The 11,480-nt window shown below is 34.0% G+C and overlaps 2 protein-coding genes across 8 annotated transcripts; one reads left to right on the forward strand and one right to left on the reverse strand.

Annotated features, from left to right (window-relative positions):
• Positions 1-323: 323 nt before the first annotated feature.
• Positions 324-7,101, forward strand: LOC105782328 (cell division cycle protein 27 homolog B). 5 transcript variants are annotated; one of them, XM_052626732.1, is made up of 17 exons: positions 324-487; positions 952-1,024; positions 1,115-1,224; positions 1,331-1,377; positions 1,752-1,849; positions 2,113-2,420; positions 2,604-2,759; positions 3,188-3,398; positions 3,745-3,920; positions 4,008-4,073; positions 4,362-4,481; positions 4,693-4,769; positions 5,009-5,128; positions 5,231-5,450; positions 5,539-5,820; positions 5,956-6,108; positions 6,714-7,101. In XM_052626732.1, the coding sequence occupies exons 1-16, from the start codon at positions 383-385 to the stop codon at positions 5,998-6,000; spliced, it is 2,214 nt and encodes a 737-aa protein (XP_052482692.1). In that variant the 5' UTR covers positions 324-382; the 3' UTR covers positions 6,001-6,108; positions 6,714-7,101. The 5 variants fall into 5 exon arrangements, with proteins under 5 accessions (XP_052482692.1, XP_052482696.1, XP_052482693.1 ...); XM_052626733.1 differs by having other exon boundaries at positions 421-487; positions 1,165-1,224; XM_052626735.1 differs by lacking the exon at positions 1,752-1,849 and having other exon boundaries at positions 421-487; positions 1,165-1,224.
• Positions 6,467-9,785, reverse strand: LOC105782329 (2-oxoglutarate-Fe(II) type oxidoreductase hxnY). Of its 3 annotated transcripts, none has more exons than XM_052626737.1 (11): positions 9,476-9,785; positions 9,109-9,253; positions 8,569-8,670; positions 8,415-8,466; positions 8,184-8,305; positions 7,989-8,089; positions 7,841-7,899; positions 7,700-7,756; positions 7,482-7,527; positions 6,960-7,039; positions 6,467-6,741 (listed from the first exon to the last, which is right to left on the reverse strand). In XM_052626737.1, exons 1-11 carry the CDS (start codon positions 9,584-9,586, stop codon positions 6,651-6,653), a joined length of 966 nt encoding a protein of 321 aa, XP_052482697.1. In that variant the 5' UTR covers positions 9,587-9,785; the 3' UTR covers positions 6,467-6,650. The 3 variants fall into 3 exon arrangements, with proteins under 3 accessions (XP_052482697.1, XP_012462462.1, XP_012462461.1); XM_012607008.2 differs by having other exon boundaries at positions 8,569-8,667; positions 9,109-9,304; positions 9,476-9,783; XM_012607007.2 differs by having other exon boundaries at positions 9,109-9,304; positions 9,476-9,783.
• Positions 9,786-11,480: the final 1,695 nt, after the last annotated feature.

The following is an 11,480-nucleotide window of genomic DNA, read 5'->3' on the forward strand; positions in this document are numbered from 1 at the left end:
TTTTGTTGCTAAATTGATTAGCATGATATTTTAAAATAAAAATAATCATTTAATCGGAATATAATTAAAAATGATATTGTAAGAAATATATTTTTAATCAAATAATTTTAATAACATTAACAGTTAAACATGAATTTTAAAAATTAAAAAATAAAAAATAAATTCTTAAAAATAAAAGTAAATGATTTAAATTCGAGTAGTAGTTTATCCAAAACAATGTCACGTGCGAATTGCTGAATTTGAAAAATTTGAAAGCGTAGAAGCACGTGACATTCTTATTTTGAAACCTAAAATAAAACCAACCCAGAAAAAACTTCATCTTTTCTTCGAACCAATAAGAAAGAAGGAAAGAAAGCAAGAAAAAGAAAAAAGAAAAGGCGCCATGGAAGCTATACTCACAGACTGTGTTCAAAACAGTCTCCGCCATTTCATGTTCAAAAACGCCATCTTCCTTTGCGACCGTCTTTGTGCTGAGTTCCCTTCCGAGGTAACTCGCTCATTCCAAAAAAAGAAAAATTTGAACTTTTTCTTTTTTCAAATTTGTTCTTTTCGGTTGGTAAAATGAAAATCTTTTCTGGTCTTTTTAGAAAGAACCTTTTGATTCTTCAATCGTTTACGAGTGAAAGGGGAACAACTGTTCGTTGTATTTTCAAGATCCACTGTTGGCATTGCTTCAATCATTTGTTAATGATTAATCGGTTTCTTAATTTTCTTTCCCGGAATTCTTTTTTTTTTCGTGTTTAATACATGGCATTAGATTTTTCAAATTTCAATTCGTATTGTTCAATTAGTGTTCAATGTTCCTTAAGTTTCGCGGAGAATATAGATTTTGGTTGTGGAACTTGATAAATTAGTAACATTAAGGTTCTAAATTCAATTTTCTTGTTATTTTGTAGTGGGTTCTTTACTTTGAATTGCGAAATGAAATATGATTTTTTGGTTTAAATGTAGATGAATTTGCAGTTGTTAGCTGCTAGCTACTTGCAGAACAATCAAGCTTACTCAGCGTATTATATTCTAAAGGGTATGCGTCTTGCCTTGTTTTAATTGTTTGAAGTTGTTTTAGTATATTAAATCATAGCCCCTGTGATAAAAAGTTTTTCTTCATATGAAGGAATGCAAACAAGTCAATCCCGTTATTTGTTTGCGATATCATGCTTTCAGATGGATCTACTTAATGAAGCTGAAACGGCTTTATGTCCTAGTAATGAGCCTGGTGGAGAGGTATTGATGATGTTTTCTTAGACAAGTTAGTTGCCTGTGACTTTCACATGATCTGTAATGGTAATATCTTGATAGTCCATTTTCTTTTTCGTTTTTCCTTTTGCAGATTCCAAATGGTGCATCTGGTCATTATCTTCTTGGCCTTATTTACAGGTTGATCTGAGTTATTTCTTCTTAATCTAGGAGATATTTTAGAAATTTAGGGAGAGACAATGTACTGTTGTTTTCTGAAATTTGCATTGATATTGTCTAAAACTTATTCTCCAAAGATGGCTTGATAAATGCAGGGGATGGTTATTGTTTGTGTTGAAGTCCACCTTCTTTCTTGCTTTTATATAATGTTACTTAGTCTCATTACTGGCTAGACAGAGGCAGAAAATCTTAATGGGATCCCCTACAATGAAGGAATTAAATCCTCTATACTTTGACTTTTCCTTTGTTTAACCACTTGGATTGTCGGACTATATTTCAATTTTCAAATAGTTTTGATCTTCACGTTTCATAATTGAGTAATGTCTCTTTTTCAGGTACACAGATAGAAAGAGAAGTGCTATTCATCATTTTAGGCTGGCTTTGTCTATAGATCCTTTACTTTGGTCTGCATATGAGGAGTTGTGTATATTAGGTCTGTCAAAAATTGTTCTCAAGATTCTATATTCTTTCTAGTGCTATGCTATTACGCTAGGTTGATCAGATCCTCAATCTCACATATCTTTTAGTTAATGTCTTTGAACTGCTATACGTCATAGGTTCAGTTCAATTTCCGTCTGCTATTGCCATTGGACTTATAAATAATAAGTCACTAAAATGGCTCTGCAAATTGCTATCAATTGGCTTGATCTTATATTCACCCTGTATTTCTCTTATCTATTTATATGATTATATCAGGTGCTGCTGAAGAAGCAACTGTGGTTTTTGGGGAAGCAGCTGCTCTTTGCATTGAAAAGCAGCACTTCTATCTTGGGTTAGCCTCCCCAAATTTGCATGTGGCGAGTGAGGGTTGTAATCTGGTTTCTTCCCTGAACTTTAGTTCAGAAGATGTCAGTCCTAGGCAACTGAAAAACACACAAGTGAATAGCTTTAGAGACATCCCCAGTAATCATCATGGAGCAGCAATATCTGCTTCACAGCCCCATAATGGTGGTGGTCCTTCAAATATATCACTTTATAATACTCCTTCACCATTGGCTTCACAGGTAAGGTGGCGTGAAATTCAAAATACTGAATCATGTTTTATGTAGAGTTCTATGTTTTGATTGGTTAGTTAATTTAGGGTAGATGCTTTGAGGTTACTTAGCTAGGTTTTTTTTTTTTTTGGGGGGTGGGGTTGTATGGGTCTGATTAGGGGCAACCAACATGAATTTCTATGTATGTTGTAGTTGTCAGGAGTTGTTCCACCACCTTTGTGTAGAAATGCACAGCCAAATGGTTCCAATCTCAACACAGTTAATGCTGATGGTTCTCCAAAGTCAGTGGTGAACTCTCTTGTTCAAGCCCCTCGAAGAAAGTTTGTTGATGAAGGAAAATTACGAAAGGTAAAAGTGTTCATAAATGCAGTATTTCTTTTTAATCCTTCTTGGCGTTTAGAGCTTTGTTGAAACCGTTATTTTGCATGCCATTGGTTTCATGGTTCTTGACCATCAGAAACCGAAGAATAAGTAATGTATGGATATAGCTATGTTGTCCATCATTTATGTAATCAACAGAATCATGCTCATTGGTGGTGTAACATGGTTTTCTTTATAGAACTTTTGGGGTAGGATGAAATAAATTTTTAGTAAAATTTTGATACATGGAATTATTCGAACAGGTGTCAGTTATCTTTAATTACTTTGATAGTTTGGCACGTCCATGTCCAGTTAGTGGAATCAGTGCTTCGGTATTATACCTGTGCTTACATGTTATACAATATGAAACTTCCTTGTACTATAACTGAAGTAGTTTGTTAATCCTTTTTTGTTAGATTTCTGGGAGGCTATTCTCCGAATCTGGTCCCCGTCGAAGTACAAGACTTGCTGGAGATGCTGGGGTCGACACAAATGCAAATACCACAGGAGTAGATGGAAATGGGACTAGCTCTTCTAAATACCTTGGAGCTAAGTTGAGTTCTGTCGCTTTTCGTACTGTGACAGTTCGTAATTCTCAATATTTGGCGAACGATAATATTGAAGAAGGTTATAAAACTTCTTATTCATCAGTAGTTCTCTGAATTCTGCTACTTCAGTTTTTTATAAATTCTCTAATAAGTTCCAAATTGAGATTGTTAGTTGATTTATGATTCGTGGGCATGACGAAAGAAAGCTAATTTCTTTCATGTGTTCATTTTGGGAACCTAATTGTGATAGTTATTTGATTGAACCGAGCCAAAATGCTATTCTTCTTCTGATGAATGGAAACACAAATCCCTCTTCCCATTAGCTACCTTTTTTACCTGCTCTGCTGCCTAGAAACTTTGATTCTGATATTGTTTAGGGATAAGCGCTGAAATATTTGATGATATTTGTGCAAATTTGGCATCAGCAAATTCAAGTTCATCTCCTGGTGATGTTAGATCCCTTGACCAAGATGGACCTACTGTTCCAGTTGGTGGGGTTGCTATTAGCAGATCAAAAGTTAGCAGCGGCGTTTCTGAAGTTTTAGGCCTTATAAAAACCCTTGGGGAAGGCTATAGGCTTTCTTGCCTGTATAGGTGTCAGGTAACTATGCATTTAGCTTGAAGAAACAGTAATATTTCAGATCTCTGGGGCAATGCTCAATGCTTTTGATAATTCTTCGGTCTACAGGATGCACTGAATACCTTTCTAACACTTCCACTTAGGCATTATAATACAAGCTGGGTGCTGTCCCAGGTAACACTTCTGGTGCAACATTCTCCGTTTTCTTCCTCTCTTGATGTTAGATTGTCTCATACCAGGTTGATCAATCAGTCTTGACTTGTGATTTTAAATAATCTTTCACAGAGAGAGACATGCTTTCCGTATTTTATGCTTTCCACTTAGACTTGTTGTAGGCTAATTTAGTAAAGTTTTTACTTAATTTTGTTGGTTAACTGAAGGACTTGGGTGTTTTCACAAGTCTCCTACATATGTTTTGACAATTCGTTACTATGAAGTATATTTCAAAAATTTCTGACGCAGGTTGGGAAAGCACATTTCGAATTGGTTGATTACTTAGAAGCTGATCGGGTATTTAGTCTTTCCCTTCGAGTGTCTCCTTACAGTTTAGAAGGAATGGATATTTACTCCACTGTTCTATACGTGAGTTTCCTTGATCCTTGAAAAGTTATGTAACATGTTACATTTCTTGAAATGTTGTTGCTTTACTAATTTATACTCATCAGGATGAACTCTATCTGGTTTCTGCTTGCGAAAGTCTTATAGGAAGTGGTCTCTTTCAAACTTTGACTGATTTTCCCTCTAATTTTATGGCTAAATTTCTTTGTTGAGAGCTGTCTTTATCTTCTTGCAGCATTTAAAGGAAGATATGAAGTTGAGTTACCTAGCGCGGGAACTGATATCAACTGACCGCTTAGCTCCTCAATCATGGTAGATTTATCTAACTTTTCGTTGAGTAGTGCAATGGCATTAGCATTCTCTTTCTTGAATAATTCGTAAATATTACCAATTTCACTATCCCAAGTTTCTAAAAGCTGTTATTTCCTGAGACTAATTTCTATCCATCTGCCTTGTTTAGTAGCTGCTTTGAGGGTTTAGAGAGCAGCTTTGAGAGTTAATATAATCACCTATATTTTTGTTCGGTTTTTTATATTCGAATTAACTTGCAGGTGTGCCATGGGAAACTGTAACAGCTTGCAGAAAGACCACGAAACAGCTCTGAAAAATTTCCAACGATCTGTGCAACTGAATACAAGATTTGCATATGCCCACACCCTTTGTGGTCATGAGTATGTTTACATGGATAATTTCCTTTAACTTTAAACTTGTTAATTCGCACTTCATCCTTTATTTGTTCATTAAAAGTTCCCCCAGAACATTTTCATCTGCAGGTATGTTGCTTTAGAGGATTTTGAGAATGGAACCAAGAGCTACCAGGATGCCCTTCAGATCGATTCAAGGCATTACAATGCCTGGTATGGTCTAGGAATGATCTTTCTTCGCCAAGAGAAGTTTGAGTTTTCCGAGCATCACTTTAGAACTGCTTTCCACATAAATCCACGTTCTTCTGTTATAATGTCTTATCTTGGAACCGCTCTCCATGCCTTAAAGGTCAAGCTACTTTACATACTGTTTATATCTTGACTTGAATGGTATTGTCTTGGGAATTCTTTGAATTTTTCTATCAATCATTCTACAGAGAAGTGAAGATGCCATCAAGATAATGGACTGCGCGATTTTTTCAGACAGAAAAAACCCGCTTCCGATGTATCAAAAGGCTAACATACTGATGAGTCTGGAGAAATTTGATGAAGCTCTTGAAGTTCTACAGGAACTTAAAGAGTATGCCCCTCGTGAAAGCAGTGTATATGCTTTGATGGGTAAAATCTATAAGCGACAAAACATGCACGAAAAAGCCATGCTTCATTTCGGTATTGCTTTGGATTTAAAGCCATCTGCAACCGATGTTGCTACGATTAAGGTATCTACTTATACTTGATCTTTCTTTTATTCTTATCTTGTTTTTCCTTTCTTTTCAGTATTGCTTCTCCCTAAAAAGAAATGAACCTTTGCTCTTTAAACCTAGGATGTGTTTCAATATTTTTTCTTTAACCAGGCTGCCATCGAGAAGTTACATGTACCGGACGAATTAGAAAATTAACCTGTAAATCGAACTGAGTTTTCAAGAAGCAAAGAGGAAGGGCTCAAAAACATGCTTGTCCAGAAAGAGTGGCCCGCTTGTGCTTTCAGGTCGTGCTTGAATAAAACGGTAACAATCTCGAAAGCCCATTTATTTGTGCAGTTAGGTCTGATTCACAATCTGAAACAGGACTAGTTTAACAAAATTACAGAAAGTATACATGTATCCCACAATAATTGTAATTTTCTTGGGCTTTTGTAACCATCAATTTTTACTTGTTTTATAGTCTTTATTTGTTTCATAACATTTGAGGCAATATGAAAATCAGTGTTGGCTCATAACACCATTGTCATTCTAGTTCATCACGTACATTCATTCAGCATTTTAACCACACCAAGCTCCGGTTCTGATTCCTAAACTTGAGAATTTGAATGTTTGTTGCATATAGATATCGGATATGGATACTTGCAGCGAAAACAAGTAAAAATGGAAAAACTGTGAATAACTTTTTATTAGGAATGATAACCCGTTATTGTAATACATATACATTTTGAGTAAAATAGATTTTTCTAACGTTTGATATTAGGTAAAATAGATTTTGAAATTGATAATGAGCCTATGATACGAAAATTATAAGGTAACCTTATACCTAGACATAATCCAGGAGGACTTCAAGTTTGATGTTTCTCGTATACGCTTAACTCAGCATGAGTGTCCTTGTATCGTTGGCTCAGGTACGTTGCACAATAGATCGGTGGAAACCTGGTTAGGAATACATGCAGCAGCTCGATTAGAGTTGGTATTCAGACCATACAAGATTATCTAAAGGTATGTTGCTTTGACTGGGGTTGTTCTCGAACAGGGCATCGGATAAGGGTACTTAAAGAAAGCACGTAAAGAAAAATGAAAAGTCAAGAGTTTTGAGATGGACTTCAATCCATATTATCTATAATTAGAACACTTTTGACAATAACACTTACTTGGGAGGATTGTTTTCGGACTTGCAAGTGGGTAAACATTCGACAAGACAGTCATGACTCGGCTCAACAAAGTATGCAATCTGTAATCAGAAACAACAGACATAAACCATAGTTATATGTTATGTCATATGCTGTTGATATACGCTATGTTTCTCGGATTTCGATACGAGTGTCAAATACATGTGCTCAACAAAGATATGAATTTGGAGGTTATAACTCTACACCAATGTTCTAATACAACATACATCGTATGTGGGTATTTCAAGAAGAATAAAGAACCTAGCGATATAAGACATACATCAGATCGAAAAGCATCAGATTGAATACAAATAAGTACATCAAAAATAGATATATAACAAGCGCAAAAGTCAGACTTGATACGTAAATAGCAGTTATGATCGGATGAATATATATTGAAGCAACCTGATATAATGACATGACAATAATGAATCATGGAAAGGCAGCAATGGCTCTTAAAACATGAATGACAAAAATCGGGTTAATGAAGGTAAGGAGCCTTACAGAATATCTCTCCTGACCATTCCCCAAAACTCGGTGCAAAGTGGACCTGGGTACATTTGAACACCAAGTATTTAGTCACAAAGTAAGAAACCAAGAAAAATACAGCAGCATATGCTCTAGATCAATGGAGATGCGGCCTTGGATAACGGATTTACACTTATCATGACGATAATGTGAGTCATATATCATAATATAGTTTACCACAGAAAGTGGCTTACTTGAATATACAGTTGCTCCACCGTTCGAGCATGTCCCCAAGATTGACTATAAAAGCTCTGTAAAAAAAAGAAAAGTTTTAAGCATGTCATCAGCAAAGTAACCCAAAAAGCTTGAATCTCAGCAGGCCATTAGCAACTAACCCTTTTACCGGTGCTACATACTCCCATATCTGAGGTTTTGCATCTTTATCTTTGCATATCTGCCAAAAACCGTAATAAACTTTTTGTTAACTAGTCAAATGTGAAGAATAAAGGTAATATAATCGCATGTTAAGGAAAATGTTCATACTTGCAGACCCATCACATCATCTGTTGCCAAAAGCGTAATCAATCCGTAATCAGAATGTGCTCCAGCTCCATATAATCCTTTTGATGGATCAGAAACTTGACCTGAGAAGCATATGAAATTCATATAATGAGTTAAAATCAACCGTGCAAATACATCAAGATGAAAATAAGAGCAGTCCCATGATCTTTCCACCACCTCCATAGTGTAGTAACCGCAAGGTGGCAATAGGCTTCCCGAGCATCTCAGGCTTATCAAAAAAATCAACCTCTAGGCCAAGTGCAAGCGCTATGATTCTTGCAACTGCTTTTGCCACCTCCCTGGTTTACACATTATAAACAAAAACAAAATCTTATTAGCTTATTTTCTCGCATGTTACCACGAAATCACACATAGCTACTTAAATAACATACTAGCTTATAAACTTACAATGCCTGGTGATGGAATTTTTCCATAGTTTGCCTCCATCCAGGCAAAAGACCTAATCAAAAACCAAAAAAATATCCCAAGAATATCAGGAAAATTTTTTCTTTAAACCACGTCTTGCAAGACACACCAATCAACAAAAATCCAATATGGTTACCATCTTCAGGCCAAACATTTGGTCCGTAAAACGGCTTCTCCGCTTCAGGATCATCTTCGGGTACTTCCACACCTATGTAATACCCCTCTTTGTAGTCTCCTACTACCTCACAAGCGAAAAAAAAGCTCAATACTTTAGTTGAACTATTTCATTAATGATCAATATGAAAGGAAAACCAAATATATATATAAATAGTCCTGTAAAGGGGAACTTTGTCCCTTGACTCTGTCGAAAGCGAGGCGGAGTTGATCAAGTGATGGTACTTATTCCCGTTGATGCCATTCAAGGCTTGGGTTCAAACCCTACCAATAGCAAATGGATTGCTGTGCATCATGTACAGCCTGATCTAACTAGGCGCTCTCACTCTATAAACCCGCCTCTGGCTCGAGTTCTTGACAGAATAAAGGGACAAAACTCCATCTGAACTTAAGGACAATATTGACACGTTGAAGGGTACAACGGATTCGCAAAAACTTCTCCGAAAGGAACCAACTTGATTCTCAAATAGCATATAATCAGTAAGAAGAAAGAATTGCTAACCATGAACTTGATTATCAGGGTCAAGAAGCTCATCAAGCACTGGGGTGTATCCTCTGTGTTTTTCATTCCTCAAAACTTTCATTTTCTCATTTAATGGCAATTCAAAAAAGCTCTTGCTTTGACCAAATACTTCATCCATGAATTCCTGGCTTATCCCATGGTTTATCAAGTAAAAAAACCCACAATCTAAACAAGCCTAAAAAATTCACCAAATTTCCAACACATTAATTCTGGGTTTATCTTCAATATATATATATATATATATATATATATAACCAACTTCAAAACCATAACCAAAAAAAAAAATTAAATCCCAATGAAAAATTCAATAAAAACAGAAAAAAAATATTGAGAGGGAAACAAAAACCTGCTTTAGTAAAGAGACAGATTGATGAATATCAGGATTAGAAAGATCGATGCAATTGAGAGTTGACACTTTGAGAAGAGTTTCAGTTCCATTCTGGCACTGATTCTCCATTTTTTTTTCTTTTTCTTTTTATTTTTTGCTTGGCGTAGCTTTAATTTGCTGTTTCGATTGTTAAAGGCCTCAAGTTCCTAAATTCGAGAGGAGAATTTAATTTAATTTATAGGGGATGAATCCAGAAAGACCAAAGACAATTTTCTGGGTGTGTCGTTTCCCTAACACGACAATGCTACAGCAGCTACAACATGACACGAAACAAAAAAAGGTTTTTTAGTTTATATGGGTCCCGAAAATGCCGAACACACAATACGAAAATAAAGGAACAAAAAAAAGACTCATAGAACATGATTACTGCACATGAAGAGAAAAAAAAGGCTGAACCTTTCTTTTCTTTTTCTTTTTCATTATTTTTAGTTATAAATAAAAATTATAATTCATAAATGGGTTATTATATACCTATTTATACTTATTAGTGCAAAATACATCCGAGGTCACTAAATTTTAACAATTTTATGTTTTGGTCCCTTAATTTTAAAAAATTATAAAACGGTTCTGAACTATTTGAATTGATAGATATAGAAAAATAGATACACAAAGAGAAAATTATGAGACTCGAATGTTTTCATATCAACTTTTTTATATAAAATTGTTACATAAATATTTTCATCTACATTGACATATGTGAATTGTCAAAAAATAATTAAAATATAAAATCAGGGCAGATCTAAGAGGGGCTAGCAGGGCTCCGACCCTCCTAAAATGAAAATTTTTTATTTAAATCTTTTATAATTTATAAAATTTTAAATTAATAATGATAAAATTGTACTTTGACCCCTCAAAATAATACAATTTAATTTAATCATCTAAAATTATAAAAATATAACACATTAAAATTATATATAATTTAATTCCACCCCAATAAAATTTATTATTTCACCCCGTATATAATACAACATGCTATCTTTATAATATTGAGAGAGAAGAAAATGACTGTATCATTCAAAGAGGAATTTTAATCATTATTCTAACCAACTTTTAGTAAATATTTAAAAGTTATATAAATATAAATAATTTAAATTGTATTTAAATTATATTATAATACTAAATGAATATATGTGGATCAAATATAGATATTTTAAATTTTATATAAAAATTATTAATATATTAAAATTTTATACAAATAAAAGAGATTTTAAAAATAATAACCTTTTATATATATGATCGCTAGCTAAAAAGTTTTCTCTTTTCCAGTTAACTTTTTAAGATGCTATGTTGACCCAAGAAAAAGAACAACTTTTATAAGATGCTAAAAGATGCATGCTTGGTTATTTGCGTGATTAAATTAGTACTTTTCTACTCTTATTTTAGACCTGAAAGAATATTTTTAATTATTATTCATTTAAAATTAATGTATTTATTTAAGTAGTAAAAACAGATTTAATAATATATTTATGGCTAGGTTCGATCTAAAGATCCGTCCGAAAAGTGGACTTGAGCAAAAAACCAAGGCCCGTTTTGGAAAACAGGCTTGGCCTTAAGTAAGGTTTTTAACCCGGTTTAAATTTTCAATAAAAAAAATTCTGTTGTTTTTTGCTGCTGTTTTTCCACCTGTTTTGCTACCATTTTATTATTACGTTGCTATTATTTTTTGTTAATGTTTGGATATTGTATAACACTTGTTTTATTGTTAATTTTGCTACTATTTTAGAAACATTTGATTGTTAAGTTGCACTTATCTTAGCATTATTTAAGTATAAAGAGACTTTTTTAATTTATTTTCAATTTGTTGAGAAACATTTATTTTAATATTTTTAGTGTATTTGGTGTGTTATATTTTTAATTTTTCTTATATAAAAGATAAAATTAATACGGACTGGACCCGAGTTATAACATTTTATCCGGGTCGGACTTGGACATAAATTGAGGCTCATGTTTGGGCCGAGTCAAG

This window comes from Gossypium raimondii, chromosome 13 (assembly GCF_025698545.1).
Source record: "Gossypium raimondii isolate GPD5lz chromosome 13, ASM2569854v1, whole genome shotgun sequence".
NCBI classification, from domain to species: Eukaryota; Viridiplantae; Streptophyta; class Magnoliopsida; order Malvales; family Malvaceae; genus Gossypium; species Gossypium raimondii.